This window comes from Peromyscus eremicus, chromosome 6 (assembly GCF_949786415.1).
Source record: "Peromyscus eremicus chromosome 6, PerEre_H2_v1, whole genome shotgun sequence".
NCBI lineage: Eukaryota > Metazoa > Chordata > Mammalia > Rodentia > Cricetidae > Peromyscus > Peromyscus eremicus.
The window spans coordinates 124,586,657-124,614,484 of NC_081421.1; the positions used below are offsets into that span (position 1 = coordinate 124,586,657).

The 27,828-nt window shown below is 40.6% G+C and overlaps 2 protein-coding genes across 4 annotated transcripts in view; one reads left to right on the plus strand and one right to left on the minus strand.

Annotated features, from left to right (window-relative positions):
* Nucleotides 1–2,229: 2,229 nt before the first annotated feature.
* Nucleotides 2,230–27,828, plus strand: part of Asb17 (ankyrin repeat and SOCS box containing 17) — a 42,915-nt gene continuing 17,316 nt past the window's right edge. The window contains exons 1-3 of one of the 2 annotated variants that reach the window (XR_009379953.1): nt 2,230–2,758; nt 11,659–11,938; nt 24,996–25,043. Coding sequence is in view for 1 of the 2 variants with exons in the window: in XM_059266483.1 (XP_059122466.1) it covers nt 2,358–2,758; nt 11,659–11,938; nt 14,002–14,208 (888 nt within the window). In the remaining variant the exon portion in view is untranslated. Of the gene's footprint in view, nt 2,759–11,658; nt 11,939–14,001; nt 14,285–24,995; nt 25,044–27,828 lie in introns of those variants that run through there. The other variant, XM_059266483.1, reaches the window with a different exon arrangement.
* Msh4 (mutS homolog 4) overlaps nt 18,374–27,828 on the minus strand; it is a 61,267-nt gene continuing 51,812 nt past the window's right edge. For both annotated transcript variants that reach the window (XM_059266481.1, XM_059266482.1), the window contains exons 18-20: nt 25,766–25,940; nt 24,465–24,553; nt 18,374–20,308 (exon numbers count right to left, since the gene is read on the minus strand). In XM_059266481.1, coding sequence (XP_059122464.1) covers nt 20,117–20,308; nt 24,465–24,553; nt 25,766–25,940 — 456 coding nt within the window. In that variant the 3' untranslated portion in view covers nt 18,374–20,116. The remainder of the gene's footprint in view (nt 20,309–24,464; nt 24,554–25,765; nt 25,941–27,828) is intronic.

A 27,828-nucleotide genomic window follows, 5' to 3' on the forward strand; every position in this document is an offset into this window, starting at 1 on the left:
CAAGATACAGCCCGAACTGACCTCCTCTGGTAATGGGATGGCCAAACACCCTAATTGTCATGCTAGAAACCCCATCCAACTACTGAGGGATCTGGATGCAGTGATCCATGGCTAGGCCCCAGGTGGATCTCTGGGAGTCCAACTAGCGAGAATGAGGAGGGCTTATATGAGCGAGAATTGTTGAGACCAAGGTTGGATAAAGCACAGGGACAAATAGCCAAACGAATGGAAACACATGAACTATGAACCAATGGCTGAGGGGTCACCAACTGGATCAGGCCCTCTGAATGCGTGAGACAGTTGATTGGCTTGATCTGTTTGGGAGGCATCCAGGCAGTGGGACTGGGTCCTGTGCTCATTGCATGAGTTGGCTGTTTGAAACCTGGGGCCTATGCAGGGTCCCTTGGCTCGGCCTGGGAGGAGGGGACGGGACCTACCTGGACTGAGTCTACCAGGTTGATCTCAGTCCGCGGGGGAGGTTTTGCCCTGGAGGAGGTGGGAATGGGGGGGTGGGCTGGGGGGGGAAGGTGAGGGGGGCGGGAGGGGGGAGAACAAGGGAATTCGTGGCTGATATGCAGAACTGAATTGTATTGCAAAATAAAAATAAAAAAATTTTAAAAAATCAAAAATTGAGTTTCAGTTAAGTTCAGAAACCCTGTTACAAATGTGAGTAGGCACCACGAGGGAGGGACAAAGCTGACCAACTTGTCTTCAGTTCTTTGCAAATTTAATTCTAAGGTAGCTGAAGTCTAACATTTCCTGGAGTTCCTCAAGTCATAAACAGGAAAGTAAAACATTCAGTTTGGAAAAAGTCACTTTGTCATGTATCTTGAGATATTGTTTTTATGTTTAAAAATATTTATTTTTATTTATCTGTATATGTAAGAGGGTGTCTCAGGGTTTTTATTGCTGTGAAAAGACACCATGACCACAGCAACTCTTATAAAGGAAACATTTAATTGGGGTCGCTTGATTACAGTTTTGGAGGTTCAGTTCATCATCATCATGATGGGAAGCATGGCAGCATGCAGGCAGATGTGGTACCGGAATAGTAGCTGAGAGTCCTACATCTTGCAAGCAACAGGAAGTTGACTGAGACACTGGGCAAAAACCTCAAAGCCCACCCCAACAGTGACACACTTCCCCCCAAAAGGCCATAACCACTCCAACAAAGCCACACTTCCTAATAGTGACACTTCCTGTGGGATTGTGGAAGCCAATTACATTCAAACTACCACAGAGGGTATGCACAGATGTGATGGGTCTTTGGTCCCTTGGAGCTGGAGTTACAGGTTGTTTTGAGCCACCTGCTGTGGATGCTGAGAACTGAAGCTGGGTCCTCTGGGAGAACAGCAAGTGCTCCTACCCCCTTGCTCCAGACTGAAAGATCTATAAAACCTGCAGAGCTACTTAAGTCCTGGCTGCCCTGGCAACAGAGGCTGGTCTTTTGTTACTTCCTGGCAGGGAGCCCTGCTCTCTTTATTGTCTTTGTTATTACTATCTGTATGGGTGTTCTGCCAGCATGTATGTCTGTGAAGCATGTGTGTGTGTGTATGTGCCTGAGGGGGGCTGGAAAAGGGTGTCAGGTCCCTTGGAACCGGATTCACATGTAAATGGCATTCCCTCCAGAAAATGGAGTAAGAACTGCACACAGCATTGAGATCTACACAACTAACAACCCACTCACCCCACAGAAACTCTTGCTTGAAGCTTCTTTAATGCTCCAATTATATAGATTCTACCAAATGTGTAGAGGAATAGTATCTACAAAACTTAAAAATCCTAAAACCAAGTTTCTAGATTTTGTGTACTAGGATGTTACATTCAGGGGTGGCAGAGTGCCCACTGGCAAGTTGAGTAACCTATGTCATCAGTCTCAACTAGTTGAGTAACCTATGTCATCAGCCTCAACTACAAAAGAACCTGGGAGGATGGAACTTGTGAGAACTGAGGGTGGGCAGTACCTACACAGAACTCAAGAGCTGTCCCTGACTAGGTTCCCATAACTAATATCAACATGCAGTGTGATGTATCAGGGTGCTTCTCACACCTGAGAGACACACAGCGTAGACTGAGCGGAATTCTTGGAAAGTAAAACGCATTTCCTCTTAGCTCTCCTGCACACCATTGCTGTCCATCGGGTCTTTCAAATGTCACCAAGTACACAAACTGCCTCAATTTTCTGACCCGTGTGATGACAGCCCTGCAAGTATTGTGATGTCACCCAGCACTGCCTTTCTCTGGCTGCTCTGAAGGGGGTGTGTGTGTGTGGAGTGGAGCCTACCACATTATCAAAATATGTAACTGAAGGATCACAGCATGATTGCCCGTGGTTCCCTTTCTGCCCTTAAGAAGCAATGAATAACTCTTCTAAATTATGCCGTAAGACTTCTTTTCCAAGAGGCAATATATTCTGCAACCTCATTGACAAGATAGTCAAGAGGCCCTCTTTGCAGTTTCTGGGTCAATGGGGGTACCACTGCTATGAACCCAGGATTTACAGAACACTGGCAAAAATTCTGAGGTATGTTGACTTGGACGGCTTTGACATACTCCTCACTGACTATATTGCATTTGTGGAAAAGTCAGGACACCGTTTTGAACTCAATTTCAATCTCGAATTTACTGAAATTTGTGTGAATACCATTCTTTACTGGGTTTTCGCCAGAAAAGGTAATCCTGACTTTGTGGAACTGCTTCTCAAGAAGACGAAGGACTATGTCCAAGATAGAAGCTGCAGCCTGGCACTGATATGGAGGTAATCCTCTTATGCTTTGTTGAGAGAGAGAAGTGTGTCTCGAGGGAGTACAGTACTGTTTTCTTAGACCAGCTTTCATGGTGGGGATGTGTCACTGGCTTCATTATGGATTTTGAATTTTACCTGCATTATGTACTATCAAGTCATAGTGGTTCTGCTCAAGTAAGGAGATGTTAGCAAGTGTATTAAAAATCCCTTAAAAAGAAACAGACCTTGCCTTATGACTTATGGTCGCTTCTTTCGGTGCTACTGAGATTGCACACTTGGAGTACATGCATATAGTTCACTCCCTCAAATACAACTCAGAATATACTCATCACCCCGTGGTCAACAGTCAACACAAGAGCTCCCTATCTCTGTCAGATGGTAGTAAATCTGATTTCAAATCTACAACTGAGCTCAATGGAAACCATGTTCCTTACAGGCCAAGTTTTTACAGCCTGAACCTGTCAATCTATCTGACAATTTAAGGAAAGCGAAAGCCCCAGGTGACTTTCTGGTAGCTCAAGAGTTTAATCAACAGTCAATTAATTCCCTGGCTTCGGGTATTAGCCTGATTAGAACAGTTGTGCATTGGCTTCTTCATTCAATAAAACATTTATCCATCGCATTCTGTATGCACAGTGACAGGAGGTGGGCAGTGAAACACAAGACCCAGGTCAGAGACTAGGCATTGTGGGTTCTGCCTGGAGTAGCCATGATCCCTGGCCATATCACTCTGCTCCCGAGAGCACACTAGAGTGTTCCTGAGTGGTCACCCCAGCACATGAATGGTTAGCCGGTGGTGGGGGCCTGGAAATAGTAAACAAAATCCCTAGTAGGACTTTTTGTCATTTTATGTGTTTTATGTAGTTACAGCTTCTAATAACTAGGCTTAAAGCCCGGGGTATCCTTGAAAAATGTAATAAAATAGAGGAGTAAATTAAGAGTTAAATATGAGCAGGAGGAAATTTTAATGGAAAATGAAAGAGAAACAGTGAATCATAATTGACAGAAGATCATTCACGCTTTCTAGGATGGAACTCAAGGCCTGTCATGCCCAGGCCCATTCCCATGTCCATGCCCTCACTGAGCAAGCATGCTACATCTAAACTGCCTTGCTCATTCTTCACTATGTATGGACAGTGTTTAAATTGATAAATTCTGATGTGAATGCAGTGACAGGATTAAAGTCATTACAGGCAATTCCACTCAGCACAAAACCTTACTTAGATTTTTTTTTAGAACCAGAGTTTTAGATTTTGAAGAAGCCTGAGAATCTCTTGGTGCTTTTCTACATGTGGCAACCTTGTGTAGAGCACTCCAGACCACCAGCTCACCACTCTCTGCAGCTAGCATCTCTATTATACATGTCGTGATATAAATTATCCTTTGTCCATAGCCAGTGTACTAAATACTTTCCCTCAAATATTTAGCAGGTCCCATGGCTTGAAATATTATGTACATGTCAGTAACTTCCAAATCATTATCTCTAGCCCTGACCTCTCCTTCTTCTCTGTCTACCTGAAATTGCCACATGGGACAAAACAGAATACCAACTGGACTCATCCATCTCCAAGCCAATCTGGTTCTCACCTCAATGGCACCTGACCCTATTGCTCAAGGCAGACATTTGGGGTTTATTCTTGATTCTTTTCTCCCTTTGCCATCACAGCAATGATTCCTTTTGACTGTCTATAAAAACACACCCTCCTTAGTTCCTCATGTCTAATCCAGATGGAGCCAACTGTCATCTCCTACCAAGACAACAGTAATAGACTCTATTAATGTAATTTTTGAAAGCAAGTACACAAAATAATGGTTTCATTATGACATGTTCAAGCACTGGTGTCACTGTGCCTTTCTCATACTCATCCCCTCTCCAGCTACCTCCTGTGCCACCTCCTACCATGTTTTACCATGCTTCCTAGTATGTTCTCTCTTGTGTTCATGCCACATTGCCATATGTCTATATACATACAGAATTAAATCTAAATTCTTTATGAGAGAAAACACGTAATATTTTGTCTTCCTCCCATACTGTTCAAATGTATATATTTGAGTGTAGATTCCACATAAGAGAGAAAGCATAACATTTGACTTTCAGGGTATGGCTTATTTGACTTAACATGGTAATCTCTAGTTACATTTCATATATTTACAGCCATCAAGCTCCAGAAATCCCCTTTGTCATAATGATGGGCCCAATTGCCCCAATGGTCCTGATGCAAATCTCTCAAGTATGACAAGGCACCTACTAAATTGGTTTTAGACAAAAAAAAGTCTGAGCTGCCCAGGGGGCATTCGGATAGAGACACGCAGCAAGTGTCTAGATACATCACGCCATCTTTGATGTCTTTACTTATTTCTACATCTAATTTGTTATATTTGTTGGTTCTGTCTACCTGCAAGCAGTGGTAAAGCATGGCTGTCTGCACTGCTGTCACCCTGTCCTAAGCTAAGCAGCATCTTTCCTTCTGTTGTACAACTGACAGCCACGCTGCTCCTACAGCCCAGGCCTCTTGTGCATATCCATTCCGAGTGGAGCCAAAAGACTTTCTCACACACCTTATGACACTCTTCACATGTGGCTCCCCATCTCCCCTGTCCTCAGTTTTACCCTTTGATCCACACTGACGTTCTTATTCTTCCTTCACTGTTCCAGGCACTTCCATGCTGGCACAGCTAAGTAAATGTGCCTCCTAGTTTTTGTCCAGATGTAACCTCTTGGCAACATCCTGCCCAATGGGTCATGCTTCCCCCAGTGCATCTGTACTACTTATTCCATTTGCTGTGTTGACCCTGTATCATTTGTAATTGATAGAACATTAAGAAAAGCAACAAGAGTTTTGTTTTGTTCACCAATATAAGTACCTAAAACAGTGGCTTTCGCTTAGTGCACATTCAATATTTGTTGAAATAAATGAAGTGTAATTGAACCATGGTATGGTTATGGATGAAATTGCATAATAATGCTCAAATCAATATTGACCAACATGGCGTGCATGCCTTGTTAGACACTGAGGGCAGTGGGAAGACACTGGGCTGAGGAACAGATCACAAAGCTACTGGGGAACCTCAGGCTGGTCTGACCAGGAAAACAAAGCTTCAAGAAAGTGTACTATGTGAGCACCAGAGATCACATTATTGTGAAAAGTCTTCCATTTGTCAGTCAAAGGAAGATGTAGACAAATTAGAAACATGTCTATCTACAAAGCAGAGTCACCCACTATGTGACTGTACAGAAATAGTATGCCTCATTACCTAACAAGTCTGACAAGCTTTCAGACAGAGGGCTCAGTTCATTAACCTCACATTTAAAAAGCAATCCTTGTTTTACTTGCCTCACTCCATCCACATAAGCACTGTTATAATTAACTGTCAGAACAGATTAGGCAAATTTTGGTTTACAGTTCCATACTCTTTAAACCCAAGGATTAATCACACATCATGTGGATACAGATTAGATGTTTAAATCTCATTTTAAACCTATTTGAGTTTTAGTCATGTTTTCAACATTTTCCAATCAATATTCACTCAATATCTCCTAGAGGTAATGTAAAGTTTAATATATCTGAATCACCTAAATCTTAACAATGCCCACTTGCTTCTTGCTCTGAGTTTCCTAAATTCCCATACTTAGAAGGCCAAGTTCAATATCTTCTTAAGAACTAGCAAGCTAAAAGAATTACATTGCCTTTAAAAGGTTTAAATGAGTATGTAGCTGAAGTTTTCCTATGTCCCGGCTAGCTGGCAGCTGGGACAAATCTCTCTCACCTGCCAGCCCTGCAGCTGCTCAGACCTAAGTAAACACACAGAGGCTTATATTAATTATAACTGCATGGCCATGACTCAAGCTTTTTACTAGCTTTTATATCTTAAATTAGCCCATAACTATTAATCTATGTATTGCCACATGTTCCATGGCTTTACCTGCATCACATTACATGTTGCTCCTTGGGTGGCTGGCTAGTGTCTTTCTGGCCTTCTTCCTGTCTCTCCCTTTGAATTTCCTGCCTGCCTCTAAGCTGCTTTTCCTTAGGCCAAATGGCTTTATCAACTAATCAGAGCAACACATATTCATTGCATACAGAAAGACATTCCCCCATCACTTCCCCTTTTCCATCTAAACAAAAGGAAGGTTCTAACTTTAACCTATTAAAATTACATATAACAAAACAGTTATCAAGCAAGAATTACAGTTACAATATCTAGTCTATTTGTATTTTGTAAAATTAAAGAAAATATTCTATCTATCCTATATCTGTGAGTCTAAGGTTTTATATCTAACTTATCTTTTATCATAAACAAGGAAAATTATAACTATCTAGTCTTCAACTACATCAAAGACCTCAGAAGGATATAATATTATCTAAGTAAACAGGAAGAGCATTGTAAGCAACTTCCCAAAAATCTAGAATGACAGAGACAGTTGCCTGCCTGGACAGTTATCCAAAGTTCCTCTGTAATGTTGGGGCATCCATCTTCAGCCAATAGGGCCTAGTCTCTCAGTCACTTTTTTCTCTGTGTCCTGTACAATAGCTGGCAGTTTCTTCTACAAAGCAGGAATCTGAAGGACCTTTTGGCCTTGCAAAGTTCAGTGGTCACCTTCCTATGGGTCCTGCATGTCTAGTTGATACAACATTTTGTCAAGCAGTCCAGGCAAGAACAGTTTCTTACCCAAATGCCTATTTTTTGTCCAGAAGAAGATAAACTCCATATGGAGTGTCTTCAATGCCCATCTTTCTCTTTGAAGTAAATTGCACACAATTTGACCCCTAAAGAGTCAGTATTGTTTTAAGCACTCATAGGTACAGTAGTGAGCCAAAATGACAATTTCTTCCTCTGGACCAGTGAGGTCTAATCAGGCAGAGGCAGCTGCCGCCAGTCTGGGCAACTGGAGTCCCATCCCTGGAGCCCACATGGTGCAGAGAGAGCTGACTCCTGCAAGCTGTCATCTTATTTACACACACAGGAAAGGAGAGAGAGGGAGAGAAAGGAGAGAGAGGAAATAATATAAAACATTTCCCCACTGGAGCTTAAACTCATAGAGTTCACCTTGCTCAACTACTTTTTTTAAGAGAAAAATGAATACATAAAAACACTAACCAAGTTTTCAGAAATAAGAAAATGATAAGAGCACAAGGGTTGAAGGTCAAAGGACCTCATGAGAATGTTCAGGGTGACCAAGGAACTCTTCACTTATTGGACAATCTCCTACGACGGGCTACCCATGTCTCAGGACTGAAATTGGAGGGGAGAACACACACAAGACAAAGGTGAAAAACCTTGATAAACAGGGATCTTGGAATCAGAGTAGTAATGAGAGATAATCCAAGAAAAAAAAAAGGCTGGAGTTCACTCTTTGGTATATATTGGAAGTACTCGTGAAAAAAGTTAAGATGTCCAGGAAATACTGATTTCAGGAGAGAAAGAATCAGCAGGTGTGCACACACAGTATTAGCAGCAGAATGAAGACAGGGTCTTGATGTCTAAATGCTGCTTGACACTATGGCATACGTCCCTTTGCCCTGACATTTAGAGCTCCATGAAGCTTTAGAGTTAAATTAGTCCAGTGATTTTCCAACTGTACTTTCACCTTTTTTGTCTAGGAATCTGGTAAGGGACAGAGGGCTTCACTTTTACCAGGGATGTTCCCATCCTTTAGTGTCTAGGAACAATTCTCCAATGCCAGCATATGTTTGTACCCAGAACACTCTAAGCTTTCCATTGGAAAACACCTGCCAATCCTCCAAGCCTTTATCTTAGGTGTCTGACAGGAAATGACTACCCCAGGGAGAGTTAAGTGCCACTCCTCAGGGTGTCAGTGGCTCGAGTAAACTTTTACTACAGTAGTGGCCATCCTGTATTATATTTTTCATTTCTATGCCTACTCTCCAGCACACTTTGGACATGCAACTCTAAGCACTTAATGAAAGAAGGAGCAAACCAGTGCATATACACATGAAGAAGCAAGCTTTCGAGACTGCTGACCCAAGCCACATGGCTGCTTAGGGCTGAGATGCAGAAGTGCAGAAGTTCAGGGTTGCTTCATGTAGCCACTGGAGTATGCTGGCTCCATCTTATCCAATACGTGCAATTTTTAAAAACTTTATTTTGTATGTGCATGTGTGTGGGGGTACATCTGTGCCACAGCACAAATATGGAGATCAGAGGACAACTTGTGAGAGAAAGTTCTCTGCTTCCACAAAATGGTTCCAGGGACCAAACTGGGGTCTCTAGGCTTGGTGCCTTTACCCTCTGAACCATTTCCCTAGTTTTTATTGTTCCTTTCCTGATGCTGTAATAAAAGCTATAACCAAGGTGAATTCTAGAAGAGTGTTTGAGCTTACAGTTCCAGTGGGTTAAGAGCCAATCATGGGAGGGAAGCACAGGAGCAAGCTGCTGACATGGCAGCTGGAGCAGAATCTGGGAGCTCACATCCTGAATCATGGATGGAATCACAAGCATGGAACAGAGAGAAGCTGGAAATGGGGTGAGGCTTCAGACTCTTAAAGCCTGCCTCCATGACATACTTCCCCCAACAAATGGAGAGCAAATGTTCAAATACATGAGACTATGGAGGACTTTCTCAAACCACCACATGCAATCCTAAAGTTCTGCTTTACAGTCTGTAGACTGTATCAATATTTGATTAGACTTCTCAAGAGAATTTGAGAGGTAAGTTTTATTAATAAAATTCCTCTTTGCTTAATCTCAAAAGTCACGCTAGTTGACAAAGTAAGTACCTGTTAATATCAAGTATCCTGTGATCAGAGACACTACCAAGTTTTCTCACCTTTATAGTAACTAATTCAGTAAGGAACATAAAAGTGTACTAAATGATACAATTTCAAAAGCTATGTATTTCATTTATGTCTTAGAGAATTGAAATATTGACATCTAGCCACCAGGTGACACTCCAAGATACAGACTTCAGTTTATTGTATATGTATGGGATTTTCCCTGCATGTATTGCTTTATACCACATGCATGCCTGGTGCTCCTGGAGGCAAGAAGAGGCCATCAGATCCCCTGGAACTGAAGTTATAGACAGCTGTGAGCTACCATACGGGTGCTTGGAAACAAGTCCAGGCCTCCTAAGGAGTAGCAATTGCTCTTGACTGTTGAGCCATTACTCTAGCTGCACCCCATTTTAAAAACTCAGTCTTGCAATGCAACCCTGGCTAGCTAGAAATTCTAAAACTTAAAAAGTGTGTGTGTAGACCAGAGGGCAAACTTGAATGTCCACTTCTTTGAAACAGGATCTTTCATTTAACCTGGAGCTCGCCAAGCAGGCTAGCTAGCTGGCCAGGGGCTGAGCCCCAAATTACTCCTGTCTTCCCTCCTGCACTAAGATACAAACACATGCCACCAGAACATCGGTTCTAGGGATTAAATTCAGTCCTCCTGCTCACACAGCAAGCACTCCTCTGGACAAACTACCTCTCTCTCTAGTCCTCCTGCTCACACAGCAAGCACTCCTCTGGATGAACTACCTCTCTAGTCCTCAACTTTACTCTTGAAGGAGGAAAATAACATTCTCTCCTGAGGGCCCTCAGATAGGTGTCACCATAAGTTACATTTCTTATATTATTAAAATGGAAAAACATCTAATCTCCACTCTCAATTCAACCTTTTGTCTAATATGTGATCAAGAACAAAAATATATCAAAATGTTCGATATTTCTATTAATAAAGTAAACTGGGCTTCCTGCCCTTTCAAAGGACCCAAAGCTCACAACCACCTGTCATTCCAGCTCCAGAGGATCTGACGTCCTCTCCTGGCCTCCTCAGCTCCCACACACAACATAAACTCACATAGACATAGATGCACATAATTTTTAAAAAATTAAATCTTTAAAAAAAAATAAGATATATAAAACTGCTTTTCTTTCCCTTCCATTTTATATTTCCAGAACTTGGTGAGGTTTACACCCTCCACCAGTGTGGGAGTCACAGCAGTGAGAGCTGCTGTGAGTGAAAGTGAGCACCTGGCATGCAAGGGGGCCTCAGCATTTGGTGGGAGTTTTCTGTAGTTTGGTCTATAGTTACAATGTTAGTTACATAATGCTCACAGGTGAGCAGTTGATACTATAGATTCCTTTCCATTACTGTTAAGACAGGGTGCTTATGAAAGAGATACCATGATAGAGGGAGACATCATGGGAACAGAGAGAAACCTGGTGCTAGGGAAGTTGCCAGGAATCCCCAAGGTTGATTCCAGCTTGGATTACTAGAAATAGTGGAGTTGGGTGCCTGAATCCCCAGTGATCAGATCAGTGAATACCCTAACTGTCATCATAGAGCTTTTCTCCAGTGACTGATGGAAGCAGATGCAAAGATCCACAGCCAAACACCAGGCAGAGCTCCAGGAGTCCAGTCAGAGAGAGAGAAGAGGGATTCTGAGCAAGTGCATGGGGATCATAATGGGGAAACCTGCAGAGAAAACCAAACCAAACTAGTGGGAACTCATGAAAGTTGGATCAATGGCTGTGGAGCCCACATGGGACTAGACTAGGCCCTCTGCATGGCGAGACAGTTGTGTAGTTGGATTTGTTTGGCGGGGGGTGGGGGGTGGGGGGTGGGGGGGGGGACGACGACGACTGGCAGTATGATCAGAATCTATCCCTGGTGCATGAGGGGGCTTTTTGGAGCCCACTACCTATGATGGGACACCTCGTGCAGTCTTGAGACAGGGGGAAGAGCTTAGACTTGCTTCTACTGGATGTGCCTCCCCATGGGAGGCCTTGCCTTCTTGTGGGGAGGAGTGGAGGGGAGGCTGGGAGGGAAAGGCTGGGGGAGCAGGAGGAGGAAAGAGGGGGATCTTTGATTGGTGTGTAAAATGAATGAAATTTTTTTCTCAATTAAGAAAAAGACAGAGTGCTTATGATATTGCTTAATCTGCCTTTGGCTTTCAGAACCTTCACACCTGTGTACTGCCCTAGCCCATTGAGTGGAATCACACCTCTGCTCTATGTGGCTCAGACAAGACAGTCAAATATCTTAAAAATTCTCCTGCAGTATGGAATCCTAGAAAGAGAAAAAAACCCTATGAACATTGTTTTAACAATACTGCTCTACCCTTCGAGAGTGAGAATAATGGTTGATCATGAGTTGATTGACATTCAAGAAGATGCCAAGACATGTTTAATGCTATGTTCCAGAGTGCTTTCTGCAATCTCAGTCCGGGAGATAGAGGTGAGCAGAGCACAGCTCTTGGGGGAGGTGAGCAGAGCATAGCTCTTGGAGGGTGCAATCCAATACGTGTTAGGACATATTTATGATGGCAAAAGTGAAATGTTCTTAATGTATGCATTATTTCCAATGATGAATTAATCACTGCTCGTATGCTGAGTAATTAAAAATGAGGTAAAATCAAAATTAGCTAAAATTAATCCCTCAAATGTTGATTTTGTTACCATGAACTTCAAAAGTTTAATTTATAGTTTATTTTAGTGTTAAATAGATGTAAATTGTTATTTCAATAACAAACTATGTATAAGATTTCTATCTTATAAGAACAAAATAAGTTAAAATTTTAACAGCTCTTCTTTTCAGTAGAATATTTCAAAATGACAGCTCCATTTCTCCCCACAAATACAATCACATACCAAGAAATAGATTTTTTCCATTCAGGATCCCAAAGCAATTTTAAGCATTATAGAAATATAAAGACATAAAATATTTATTCAACTGAAAATATCTCTTAGAAATATGGAGACTTTCTCCTTAATAAGGTTTTTGGGACTAGACCAAGTTAGAGAAAAAAATCACCCATATATCAACCATAAATTGGGAATGTTAGTTCTTCAAAATGAACTGCAAATTGCAGTATCAAACTACATCATGCTCATTAATAGCAAGAAGTTAATTAATCTGTATAAAAGGAAGTTAGTTCTACAAATTTAGCCAGCCAGCTTAATAAGGAATCAACAGTTCCTCTAGTCTTTACAAGTGTAACTTCAGAAAAAGGTTCATAAGGCATATATTTTGCTGACTTTTGAATGCCTTGATAAGAAATACTAATGTATGGGCCAGTAGTAAGGCAAACAAATGGGATGGATTATAATTGGCAATCCATTTTTAAAAGAGAACATCCTTAAGTTGTTTTTAATGTCTTCATTTTTTTTTTACATCTTTGTTTTGTAGTAACTGCCCTGCATGGTTATTACAGAACACATGAATTTAGACCAGCCTAAAATTCCCCAAGTAAAACTATAACAAAAAGTATCAGAATAAAATTGATCAAAGTCACCTGGGAGACACAGAATTTATATCAGGCTCCAAACAATTATAGTTCATAAACTACAGTGGAGTAGTGCTGTGTAAGGTGTGGGACCAAGTCCACACTGTCTGAGGAGCTGGTTAGTTCTGGGTCTCCATCCCTTCTCCTTATATGGCACACATATTTAAGTATGTTTGGATGTTTCTAGAACCTTGTAAGCATAAACACTGTCTACTTTGCATACCTAATAATTATCCCAAGCATCTACTACAGTTGAATATACATTAGATATTCTTTAAATAGTTGATAACTGAATAAATAATGAATTTATGTACATATCTAATATAGCTGGATAGGTGTCAAGAGGCCTGGACAATGAAGGTTTTTGCTGTTGTTTTTTAACTGTTATATGTGCCATAGGGGAAAGATGGAGTCAGAGGGCAGTTTTGTGGAGCTGGTTCTCTTCTTCCTGTGCTGTGTGAGTCCCTAAGGAAATCTCTCTTAATGCAGTAATATCCTTCTTTGGCATTTAATCTCCAGAACAGACTCTTTAAAAAGATGGCTTCCTAAAACTCTAGAAGACCTCCTTTGATGCAGGCAGGCCTCCACTGAGGTCCTGGTGATCTACATGGGTTGGGCCCACCTGGGGAGCATGTAGGATTTACATCACCTGTTTCTAGAGTCCAACTTTCTGAATAGACCTGAGCACTGGTACCTTTAGCTTTTGGATGGCCTTTGCATGTGGCTGTGTTGAAGACAGTACCTCAAAAGAGGTGATAATGCAGAAGTATGCTCCATCTGAAATGAAGAACTTCCCTGATCATAGTTTAAATTTTGCTTAGTGCCTTCCCACATACTGTTCTTTTATCACTGGGAGAACAAAATTGGAATAAAACACCTATAAGGTGAAAAGGTTTTGATAAAGGTTATGAGGGTTATATAAATTCAGGATCTCTTCTGAATTTAAGTAAAATTTTAAAAGTGCTGAATACCTCAGATTGTTCCAAGGGTAAATAAAAGCTTTCCTTTTCTCCAGACACAGCTGAGCTTGGGAAGACGTCCAATTATTCAAAATTGGTTGGACTACATCCCTCCAACAAGATACAATGACCCATGTGAACTCGTCCACCTTTGCAGACTAACCATCAGGACCCAACTGTTAGCCAACAATATGCTCCCAAATGGAATATTTTCACTTCTAATTCCTGCTCGTCTACAAAACTTCCTGAATTTAGAAAGCTAACATGCATCTTTATGCTGTTCTTTAGAATGACAGCATTGTACAATTTAGAAGTTAATAAACTATTAACTTCATGCAAGTTTATTGCACTGGATAATCTGTTAGAAGATATGTTTTCAGAGCTAGAGATATTCCCCAGTGGTTAAGAGAACTAGTTTCTATTACAGAAGATCTGAAATCAGTTCCCAGCACCCACATGGTAGCCAGTAACCATCTATAACTCCAGTTCCAGGAGATCTGATGCCTTCTTCTGACCTCTGTGGGCATCAGACATGCATGTGGTACACATATATTCATTCAGGAAAAACATGTACACAAAATAAGATAAATCTTTAAAAAATATTTTAAAGAGGATATATTTTTATATGTCCTAAGTCCAACACTGTAGTTACCATGTAACTCTATTATCTTCCATAAAGTGAAATAAATTATATGCATTAGATAAAAGAGATCTATTTTGGTATAATATATAAAATTTTCATCTATAAAAATTTTAATGTTATAAAAAATTAAATGTATTCAAAACATATTTTTAGCTTAAAAATACCTAGGGCACTAGACTTTTCTGTGATGTCTATCTTGTCACACAAAGGCAGAATTAGAAACAATTTTCCGGGGTCTCTGCTGTTCCTTCACTAGATGAGCTAGTCAGGATGTCTGTACTGAGGGAAGCCTTGGATATCAAGATACGGTCTCATCCGAACAGTGTGGGTCTGCTTACTGTGTGATAAAAGCAAAGGCTACATCTTCCTCCAAGGCCAAGGTTAAATAGGTTTGCTTAAGTTCATTACAAAAGGTAGAAAGTCCCCAAGGTCTTTGCTCCTCTGGGACACAAATGTACCTGACTTACTCTGTGTCTTATAAGTGGACTTAACAGACCTTGCTGTGCTGGTGGTAATAGGTTGGAAACTGAACATATGTTTGCACATAACTCATCAAAAGTTGATAGATCAGTCACTGAATCTGGTTAAACCACATAACCTCGTGTCTTTTAAGCCAGTATGTTCTCTTCACTGGCCATTTTCTACTCCTCTCCTGCACACATTGCCCCTTCTCATTGTTCAACCTGGAGCCACCATCAACTCTTCTGAAATGATCTAAACTGTTGGTCTCCTCAACCCTACATTCCACAGCTACCTCAGATCAATTCATTCTATCACTCATGATCTCAGTAAAATGATAATGGAGTCATCCTACAACCTGCATCACCACTAACGCACCCATCTGAACCTCCAACAATAAATACACCTTCCAACTCCACACTTAGCCTTTTCCTTTGACTACTCACATGCTCTCCATCCACCAGGGACACCAACCTGCCTACCATCTCACATTGCTTTGCTTTTACATGTTGATCCCTCTATTTAAAATGCCCTTTCTAAACCCGTCATGCCATCCTTTAAACTTCCTGTGACCAACAAAGGTTATATACTGTGCCATTACCTTAAATATGTTACAATATAATTGGACTGTACCCTGAAGTATTTAGAGTAAGATATCCTACCTTTTATTCTGCTAACATGTTACCTGCCTCAAAATATTTACTGAATTAGATTTGTGTTGTAGCTTTCTAAAAGTAAGACCTATTCTAAACATTTTTGCTTGAAGGAACAAATTTAGAAATGTGCTTTAAGAGGAAGTATGCTAAAGGAAACTCAAAATCCAGGAGAGAGCAATAGAAATAAAATATCACTACTGGCTAAAGAATGTAACTACCCCCAAAACTTGAAAGAGACTTACCCTCTACCCCTAACACAAATGTTATCATTTCTAAATGTTAAACAGAAAACTACCAGTACCAAGAACTAATAAAGAACAGTGGCACTTCATACATAGCTGATACAACTCAGGGACTGGCAACTGTGTATGAAATCAAGGATATACTTCAAACATAACAGAACTCTTTTCTGTGTAATCCACACATGAAAATGCCATTATCATAAAACCCCCTAAAGAAGGCTTATAACCTTACTCAATATTATTGAAAACTGTGGCTGGAGATGTGGCTCCAGCTAAGATCACTGGCTGTTCTTCAAGGACTCAGGTTTGATTCCCAACACCCACAAGATGGCTCAAAGACATCTGTAACTCCACTCCCAGGAGATCCGATGTCTTCTTCTGGCCTCCACAGGCACTGCACACATGTGGAGCACAGACATACATTCAGGCAAAACAGCCATGCACATAAAATAAAAAAAATAGAAAAGATGACTTTAACTCAAGGCCCCTCAGTGAATGAATACCTAAACAAGTTATGATCTACCCCAGTGGGCACTTGTCATCAGTAAAAGGCACAAGGATTCACTTCAAAACGAAAACAGACATTCTCAAAAGGCTACGCACTAACCCATCTGTTGGACATTCTGGAGGAAGGCCTCATGAGGAATTAGGTCTGTGTCTGGCTAGCTACAGTTGAGACCACAGCAAGGCAGTGTCTGGGGACAAGAGGACTCTCCTCACCCAACTGTGAAGGCCAGACACATCTGTATGTGTGCTAGAATGTGTAACTCTGTGTACCACAATTACTGTAAATAACACACATCTCCTAGGCCTGTGGGTAAGCTCCCTTTCTTTTCCATCTAGACCTGGATACTGTCTTACAATGTAGGATCTACTCTGTGGGACAAACTGCTGGGGTGGAAATATGGGATGAAACACCATGACCAAAAGCAACTTAAGGAAGGGTTTATTTTGGCTTACAGTTCCAGAGAGGCTACATGTCCACAATGGTGAGGAAGGACGGTCAAAGGGGTAGGAAGCTGACAGAGCACATTCAACTCCAGAGAGGCTACATGTCCACAGTGGTGAGGAAGAACGGTCAAAGGGGTAGAAGCTGACAGAGCACATTCAACTCCAGAGAGGCTACATGTCCACAGTGGTGAGGAAGGACGGTCAAAGGGGTAGGAAGCTGACAGAGCACATTCAACTCCAGAGAGGCTACATGTCCACAGTGGTGAGGAAGGACGGTCACAGGGGTAGCAAGCTGACAGAGCACATTCAACTCCAGAGAGGCTACATGTCCACAGTGGTGAGGAAGGGTGGTCAAAGGGTTAGGAGGCTGACAAGTCACGTTCAACCCCAACAAGAAGCAGAGAGAATAAAAGCGGGGCAAGTCTATAACGTGAGAGGCCCAGCCTTAGGGCCATACTTCCTCTCCCAAAGCTCCACATCCCCAAAGTTCCGTAACCTTCCCAAACAGCGCCACCTATTAGGGACCAAGTGTTCAATGCATGTGCTTATGGGGGACATTTCTTGTTCAAAATACCATAGGCAGCTTGCTAAGACATTGTGGGCAGTTACAGTGAAAGGTTAGATTGTGGGGTACTTATGTATAACATAAAAGGAAGTCACAGAAAAATAGCAAGAAATAGATCTTAAAACCAAGAAGGGACTGTTTCCCAGTATTCATCTGTATTCATGACATTGTAATTCTTCATTTCACTTGCTTTGTGGTATGTTTCTGCTACATGCAAAATAGCTTAAGAGAAAGTAATTTTAAGAAATAATAAAACTTTTTTTTTTGAGACAGGGTTTCTCTGTGCAGTTTTGGTGCCTGTCCTGGATCTCGCTTTGTAGACCAGGCTGGCCTCGAACTCACAGAGATCTGCCTGGCTCTGGCTCTGCCTCCCAAATGCTGGGATTAAAAGCATGCACCACCACCACCACCCAGAAATAATAAATTTTTTTATTTCAATATCTAAATAAAAATAAAATGAATTGATTAGTTGGCTGAAGGTTTTGCAGCAAAAGCTTTAAATGATGAAAAACTCCTAGAGGTCTAGTGGAATTTAACTGAGGTTAAGTGTAAAAGGGAGTGACTTGTATCTGAGGAATGGCCTTGAGTATATCTGCTGTTTCACCTTACTGCTGGACCACTTCCCTCTCCACTGCCCATTCCTGTTCTGCCTCCCATGTCTCCTCCTTTTTGATTTATGTCCTCCCAATCTGCTCCCTTACAAAGCTGCCACAAACCCAAATAACCTGGTTTTAGAAATTTGTACATAAAATAATATACTGCAAATGCTAATTAAAATGCAATTAATGGTAAAGTTCAAATATATTGATACTCTCTTTCAAAGACAGAGAAATAGGGAATATATAAGTAATAAAACAAGATAGTATATATAATACGCAATAGTGCTAATTTGCTTCTTAAAAAATCTGTATATCATTTGAATTATGACTTCTTTAATATAGTTGGCTATTAATGTTGGAATACCAAACCAAGCTTAATGAAGTCAATATATATAACCAATAAATACTGTAAAATATCCACATATTAAAAAAACATGGGAACACTGGAAAGATGCTCAGCTGTTAAGAATGCTTCTTGCTATTCCAGAGGACCTGTGTTAGATTGCTAGCACCCACAACACCTGCTAACTCCAGTTCAAGGGGATCCCATGCCCTCTTTTGGCCTCTGCAGAGGCCACATACATGTGGCACATACTCATACAGAAACAAGCACATACACATAAACAAAGAAACTACAGCATAAACAGTCTGTGAATAATTCTGTTGGTCAAATTTCTACAAATATTTCAACTACTAAATAAATGGTTTGGTTCACCTGAGTTCCAGGCACTTAGCCGTTCAAGGAAACAAAAGTCTACAGGGCAGATCTATAAATTATGACTTTATGAGCAAGTCACCCACCGAGATGGAACTGTAAAATGAGATGTTGAAGAAGAGAGGAGCACTTTCCAGTGAAGAAATAAATGACTGCTTTCTTTTGCTCTTTTACAAAACAATGACCTTTTGGTAAACTCTGATGTGGTAGTGAGGACACTGTTATATTAAAGGTGTCATTTGAGTGTGTACATTCTTCTTGTTGTTTCCTCAGTACTGTACTCATATATCACATGGATTGTATTGATATTAAAAATAATAATAATTCTTTACATTTGTTGTGTGTATATGCACACAGGCATGTAAACCATAGTGTGTATGTGGAGGTCGGAGGACAACTGGAGGGAATCGATTCTCTCCTTCACCACATGGGTTCCAGGTTTTCAGGGTTGGCAGCAAGTGCCTTTGCCTAATGAACCATCTTGCTAGTACCCTGGGAATACACAAGGGAGACAGATCAGTGCTGTCTCTCTGTTGCCTTTATGTAAAACAGGCAGCCAGAATGAAAAGCAGAAAGAGGAACGAGCCAGCAAGCAGAACACAGACTCCTGAGCGTTAGAAGCAGGCTGTCAACAACCCTTTCCAGTATCACTCACTGCATTATAAGGTCTTTATTTTCACCTTTAGGACTACACTGATGTCTAGTGACTGTCAAAGACTAGTTCCCATCATCGTTCTAATGAACTTCAGAATCATTTAGTGTCAGATACCTGGCTAAGATGTGATTGAGTCATAGAGCATTATGTTAGAACAGAATATAAATGTTTAAAAGTAGCTTTTCAAACCTAAAAAGGTTATTTTTAAAGCTAAAACATTTCTGTCAATATTCTGAACTGTAACTTGTAATATGGGGAAGTACAAACTTAACCTGACTTCACAAATGAAGACTACTGTACATTTTTTTCTAACAAAAACTTTTCTTTCTCCTGGTGTTGGTGGCATACGCCTTTAATCCCAGCACTCAAGAGGCAGAGGCAGGAGGATCTCTGAGTCCAAGGTCAGTGATCTACAGAGTGCATTCCAGGACAGCCAGGACTACATAGAGAAGCACTGTCTTGAAAAACAAATCAAAACAAGACAAAAAAAAAAAAAAAAAAGGAAGTAAATAAAATCAAAAACCGAAAATCTTTTCTTTCAAGGGTTGTCACTTTTAAAGTTATTCTAATGACTATTCTCCATCTAGAACGCAAAGGTAAAAATTCTGAAGTTAATATACTGTAATTTTCAATTAAAATCTAAAACTAAGCAACTGAGCCACAGTTAGTGAATAAGCTGTGAGCTCTTATTCCTCAGTCCTCTCTGGAAGGTCTGCAGCCCTGGGAAAGTCGTCTTCGTACTTCTTCTTGAGATTACTCAGGTATGTCCGTAGTTTGTCTGGTTCCAGCTGAGAGTTTCGGGCGGCCTGGACAAGCCTTGTGGCAAGATGGTACACAACTCTCCACCTATCCATCTCAGGGGAACTCCTTTGACTTTGCTGTTATTCAAACACATGAAATTACACCATAAATGTGCATTTAATTCATATTTTGGTACTATCCTATCTCCTTTCATAGAAATAGGAACTCAAGGTCTCTCTCTCTCTCTTTCACACACACACAAGTGCTATCCTGGAGAATTAAATTTCCCATGAACGTTTACCACTTTATGGAAGACTTGTCTCTTTGCAAATAATATTTAAAGAAAAAAAATCTTGTTAAATCAGTCAAATTCATAAACAAAATACTGAAAAGTAATAGAAAGTCCAGCAAGGAGACGGGTGTGCAAACACACTTTGTTCTCAAAGGTGTTGGGACAACAGCACTGCTCACTGCTGTGCAGCAGCCATGATTTTAAATGTCACCCAGGGATAAGAGGAGTCATCAGAAAACCCCCTGCCCAAATGATACAAAGAAACTGTTGGAGCCTACAGAAAATATTGCCAGAGAAGTAAAATACATTTAAAAATGAACATAAATTGAGATATAAAATTATGACTGATTTTAACCAATGATACTTAAGGATATCCAAAAATAATACTTAAAATGTACCATCTTCCAACAGAACTAGAAGATGGACTTGGGAATGGAGGTAGAATTTATTAAACTTATAATTTATATATTTGACTGAGCTAGATAAAGAAATCAACATTTTCAACACTAACTACTTGGGAAATCCTAGTAAGTTTTCCCAGAAGTATTATCTCCTCAACTCTTTTTCGTGGCAGACAATTCTCTCTATGACTCTATTTTCCCTTCTTTCACTACAGTAAAGGGAGTATGATTCTTTTTTTTTTTTTTAGGAGTACGATTCTATAAGATAGAATAAGATTATCATATGTTTAATCATCTATTTGGTACCTAATTAATTATTCTCATTTATATAAAAGTTACTGGGCATCTGTTCCAGGCCCAAAGCTTGTGTCCCGGTGTCTATTGGGCCTACAACCATGTCCACACTTGATGTGATAATGGAACTCCAGCAGCTTACAGTCTTCCAGGCCTGTCTACAGCAATTGACTGTGGCAGTTATGGAAAGTTCTGTAAGAGAGATGCACAATGCTCAGAGAAGGGAAGCCCACTTCCAGCTCAGATCAGGCAAAGCTTACATAAGATGGAGAATCTGGAGCCAATCTTGACTGGTAGAAGAGCCATGAAGAGAGAGTTCTGGGTAGAGAAACAGCTAAAGCAGGCATCCCAGAGACTTGGAACACAACCAGGGAAATTACAAGTGACAGAGATGCAAATTATGTGAAACTGACTGATGTGGGATAAGGGTGGCATAAAGAAACAAAAAGGAGACTCTAAAGCAAAACTGCGCAAAAGGGCAAATCTTGAGCCATCCGAGACTTGGGAGATGAAGGCAGTGCCCAGGATCCCTAGTGGCATTAGAGCTGCATTTTGTGAAATAATTATACAAGACTTTAAAGGCTCAACTTTAACTTGATAAGCAGTGACTGACAGCTTCTGATTAGGCATAGTAATTATGCACTGAGAGACAATGTGGAATGTGTATAGGATGAATCAGGAAAAAGAATTAGCAAATGGTCTTAATGAGACGTGCTTGTGAGGTAGGAGTTACATAAGGCTATGATGGGGAGGGATACTTGGAAGTGAACAGACAGATTTTTTTTTTGTCAACAGATGATAATTCAAATTTTGATTTAAAAACAGGTGAATATATTAAAGGAGTGTTGGCAAGATGCCTCAACAGGTAAAGGTGCTTATCACCAAGCCTGATGACTTGAGTTTAATCCTTGGGACCCAGATGAAAGAGAGAACAAACTCCTGTTAACTAACTCCTCTGACACTCTCTCCCTCTCCCTCTCCCTCCCTCTCTCTCTCTCTCTCTCTCTCTCTCTCTCACACACACACACACACACACACACACACACACACACACACACACCCCGAGAGAGAGAGAGAGAGAGAGAGAGAGACAGACAGACAGACAGACAGACAGACACAGACTGTGGCATGTGCCCTCCAATATATCACACATAAATAAATAAATATAATTTAAAAAATCATCTCAAAAGGTATTATGGGAAATATGGAGAAAATACATGAAGATTCAGTGTTAGCAGAACTGAAAACAGAAGCTGTGGGGAGAAAAGACCACTAACACTACAGATTATACCAAGGGGGCTGGGGCAAACCCCTTCCAGACATACTGAGTGAGAAAAGAAAAGGCTTTAGTGAAGAAGAGAGAGGGAGGGTGAAAGGCCCGCAGAGTCAAACCTTCCAGGAAAATAAGCAACAGCTGCCAGCAGAGCTGGGTACAGGGAAAGAAGGAGAGTGGGAGGAACACGGGGAGGGCCGGGTGGGCGAGGGTGCAGGAAGGATAGGTAGTTTCCGATTAGGTGCAATTCCAGAGAAAGTTCAATGAGGATGACAAGTTTCAGTCTGTACGTGAGTCGCGGGAGAAGCAAGGAAGATCACTCTAGAGTAAGAGGAGGACAGAGAGAACTGTAAGAACCAGCGGAAAAGATTTCTGTGAAGCAGCACTAAGCATATTCAGAGAAAGGAAAACCAAGTGAAGAAAACATGGGGCAAAAGGAAAGGAAGGCAGCCAAGAGAGCGGGTCTCGGTGGACAACAAAGGAGTGGAAAGGCACTTAGAACACCTGAAATGCTGTTTCTCTATACAGTGGTGTTATGGGATACGTGGAGACACAACCAAGGGAGGTGCAAGTTGAGTGTAAGGCAGAAACACCATAGGGTGTACGGGAATTACAAAGAACTATGAAGATGACGCCAAGTTCTTCTAATGCACATCAGTAAATTATCTTCAGCGACTGAGAGCATCAAATGCTCAAAACAAATGGAAATGTCTTGACAAAGCTACCTAAGGAAGTCAGGTCAGTGAGCAGGAAGACATCAATTATGCAGCAAAGCTAGAACATACAGATTTACAGTGCATAACACGAACCTGTCTTGAACACTCCTGGACACCATTAGGAAAGCTAAAGCCCGAAAGACTAACGGAGAGCTGGTTGGTAATTGGAGTTTGACAACATGTAATGGGAAGAATAAGGTGATGAAAGTTCTTCAGAAGGAGAGCAATGTCCAAATGGCTGGTAAAGGGATTTGAATGATGATTAGGCAAGTGAACTCACAGACAGTCCAGGAAATCAAAGGACAAACACATGAAAAAATGACAGATGAACCTGGTGCTGTTACATGCCTGCAAATCCCAGCACTTAGAAGACTGAGACAGAAAGACCTGGAATAACAGGCCACCCTGAGCTACCTTGCCGTCCCCAAACCAACAAAACCTAAAGCAAAAAACCCAACAATAACAAAAAGAGTTTAAATACAGACAACTATTCTTGCAGAATTTTTTCACCCTACACTTAGCTCAATATATTGAACACTGGATTTTTTGAAATACTATGAAATAAAGAAAAAAGTTTTCAATTTTTTTTTTGTTTTGTTTTTTGTTTTTTGAGACAAGGTTTTTCTGTGTAGCTTTGCACCTTTCCTGGATCTCACTCTGCAGACTAGGCAGGCCTCAAACTCACAAAGATCTGTCTGGCCCTACCTCCCAAGTGCTGGAATTAAAGTCGTGCACCACCACCGCCAAGCACAGGCAATTTTTTTAAATGAACATTTCAAATAGTTTACTTTCTTAAAATAAGTTAGCTGCAATTACAGGAACAGAATTTGTCTGTTACTAGTTGGTCTGCTAGGAAAAGTTATAACAATCTAGTATTTAAAAAAACTTTACTTAGGAATTGGATTTTCTATCTTAAATACTTTGATTATGAATATGTTTAGATCAAAAGCTACAATAAAACATATATTGAAATATTTCATACACTTAATCTACTATAACTGCCCCCCAAAAACCCTGACAGAGTTAAATTGAGAGAATCAGTCAACTCTCTATCCTTTAGTGACTGGCATTCTCTTCACCTAATGCTGTCCCTCCCTCTGCATGCTAAACTGTGCTCACACACACGCAGAGGCTGGAGTCAGAGCATGTGAGAACACTGAGACTGAAAATGTGGCACTCATGGTGTCAGAACAGTACAAGAGGGTCACAGGGTATATACAGACCTTGGGTCTGGGCAAGGGCTTACTTGAGTGGCTACGTGTACAACAAAGTATGCCGTATAGTAAGGAAATGTAGTTTTTTGTTTTTTTTTTTTACCAAAATTTGCCTTGTGATTTGTGTTGTGATCTCTCTGGCATCCAAGACAATCGATGGTGGAAGTGAGGAGGCCTCTGCAGCTTTTAAACCTAAAATTACAGAAAACAGACTTTAAATCATTTCTATCTAGTCTCAGCTGTGTGCTCCTCCATCTAGCAGATCAAAATTCTTCCATGACTGCCTTACACAAATCCCAAGTGCCAACTACCCCCCCCCCGCCCCTGATCCATGCAGATACCGTCTCCATAGGATGCCTGCATGCCAACAGTTTACTGTCTTCATGGTTTTAAAAGCAATAGGAGCAGCCCACATGCTCACTGAGAAAATACTGATTGCTAGGCTTACTAAAACAGTGGCTGACCTATGACAATTCACTGAATTCTGATGACTCTGTATACATGACAAATTATCCCTATCTCACCTAATTTCCTTGATAATGGAATTGAGAATAATAAGGATTAGAAGCAAGGAAGTTGTCTAGTTCATTTCCCACTTTAAAAAGTAAAGCAGTTTTTGTTTTCTTTCTCACAGGGGTCATACAAATAGAGAAGAGCCATTTTTGGAGATTTCAGTGCACGGGTAAGTTAAAAACCTCCAGGATCTGAAAATGTGCATGCTACACAATGATTTACCTGGAAAGTAACTGACAAGAGTTTGAGAATACCATGGTTTGGCATATTCCATTTTAAGATTTTTAGATTGAATTATAAAATACCTTGAAACTGAAAACAAAAAGACTGTGGCAATGAGTGTGTAGGAAGTACAATATTTTCAATTATATAATTTGTAAATATAAACTGTTATACTGGGGCTGGAGAGATGGCTCACTGGCTAAGAACACTGGCTGCTCTTCCAGAGGACTGAGGTTCAATTCTTAGCACCAACATTATAATTTACAACCGCCTGTAACTCCAGTTCCAGAGGATCCAACACTCTCTTCTGTCCACCTTGTGCACCAGCTACACAGGTGGTGCACACACATACATGCAGGCAAAACACTCATATACATAAAATAAAAATAAACAAATCTCTTTAAAAAAAAATTATACTTTCTAACAAGCCAATACTTCTAGGCCTTTCAGGTATTATTGTAATTCTACAGTTACTGGCTCAGTTCAGTTGATATAAATATAAATCAAGGAACATAAACTTATACAATCTGAGTTTGACAAAGACGCTGGAATCTTAGAAAGCATATAAATACTGAGAAGAATGAGCGACAGCCAAATAAAGGGGAAAGGAGGTTTGCCTTAAGAGACATGTACTGTTTTGATGTCTACATGTAATTCTATATGCAGTACCATAGTTTTTTTCTTCTGTGAGTCCCCTGGAAAGTTTGTAAGTATACAAAATTGCATCTTTATTTCTTGAGGTATTCTTTACATGTTGAACTTCAAAATGCATGTTTTCTACATTAAGATACAGGGCATCTATGGAGCATAGTTCCAGGAAATGGGTCGTGAAGAGTGTAAATGCCTAGAACATACAACAGACAGTAAGGATTAGTACTTCTAAATTATCTAGAAAATTCAATTTTAACTATTTAAACATAACACATTAGCTTACCTTTCCAACTAGCTTTGCAAAGACACAGGAATAAAACCAGCATCTTGGAGGCAAACATGATCAGTTCATGGGTTTGAAGTTTATATCCAATCAAAGGTCAACTTTGTACATGTACAGTATATTGTGTGAAAGAGAACAAGTTCACCAGAGATAAAGCTACTAGGGAGGTGGTCACTTGTTAGGGAGGTAGCACAGCTCTCCTGCCCACACACTCACAGGACTTCCTAACAGTTCACAAACTTCGCACTTCTACAGGGAGTGTTAGCACATGGTGTTAATCAGTTATATTAGGTGTTTGAATTCTCAAAGATTTCACTTTGTGTTTGTTTTTTCTTGTTTTCTTTCTTAGTGCCAGGGATTAAATCCAAGGATAAACTCCTTGAAGTTTTCAGTTTTAATAAATAAAAGAGAGATCTGAATAACTGGTTATGTTTTAAGATATCACACATGAGAAACTGATGAGGATTGGTTAAAATTTAAATATTAACATTCCTGAAATCCCAGCACTTGAGAAGCTGAAGCAGGGGAGCTGCTGAGAGTTTGGGACCAATTTGGGTCACAAAGAGAGTAACAGGCCATCTAGTAGGGCTGCAGAGCAATATTCTGTCTCAAAAGAAAGAAAATTAAATATTTAGCTGGCAAAATTTCTCAACCAAAGATAATAACAAAGAAAGGAAAGATTTGATGTATGATTAAACATGGAAATACTCCACAATCTATGACCAATGTGGTCTGGATACTGCTGGGTGTGTCCTGCACAAGTTAACTGCTGGCATCTGAGCCTCCATGTGGCAATACAGAGAGATAGGGGACCTTTAAGAGGAGGGATCAGCGAGAGGTCATGGGCACAGCTCTTGGGAGGAGTTAGTCTGGTCTTGTGGAGCAAGTCTCATGGGAGGGCTCTGATATAAAAGAGCAAGACTGGTGGTGAATTGGCCTCTGCACGGCTTGGAGGCTAATGGCTGTGTTTGAAAATAACATGCTTAGAAATATGCATCAAGGGTTGCAGATGTCGCTCTGTGGTAGAGTACTCAGGTACTACGTGCCAGGCCCCGAGTTAGATCCACACACGCACACACACACACACACACACACACACACACACCATCACCATCACCATCACCATCACCAACAACAAAACTTTATAAACTCTATTAGGTTATTCAACATAAAAATGGGTTTTTCAGGGCCTATAGATGGCAAACATTGCACTAGACATCAAGGATTGGTTCTAGGTGAAATAACTAACTGTAAGCACCTTAAAAGTAAGAGGGAACACAAGCTTCTAAGTTTCTACTAGAAAAGGTATTTTAAAGTGTCGCTGGAGATAACTGTCATTTTAAACAAAATCTCAATCATTTGATTTTACCAATAAACACTCAGGAGCCAGATGCTGGGGTGAAAGCCTGCTAGCTTAGAGAGGCACAGAAAAGCACCCAGCTTACCTTCCTCCTCCACTGTCATCCCAGAAGCCTCTCCTCTCTCCTACCATCTCAAACAAGTCTCCTCCAATTCAATGTCCCTCCCTTCTCCTTCCTGTGTCTGCCCTCTGGACTCCCTCTTACTCTCTATGTTTCTTTCTTATTAATCCTATGTTCACTTCCTGTCAACTGGTTGCTTCCTCTGCCTCTTGACCTATGGTTGACTTTATTTAATCCTGTTTCAATATTCAAGCAGAAAGCTCTTGGATTAAAGGTGTAATCTAGGGCTGAGCCACACCACAACTAGAAACAGGTTTTTCCAATAAATAACGAGATCTTAGTGTTCATGGTGTAATCAAATATCCTGTAACAGATAA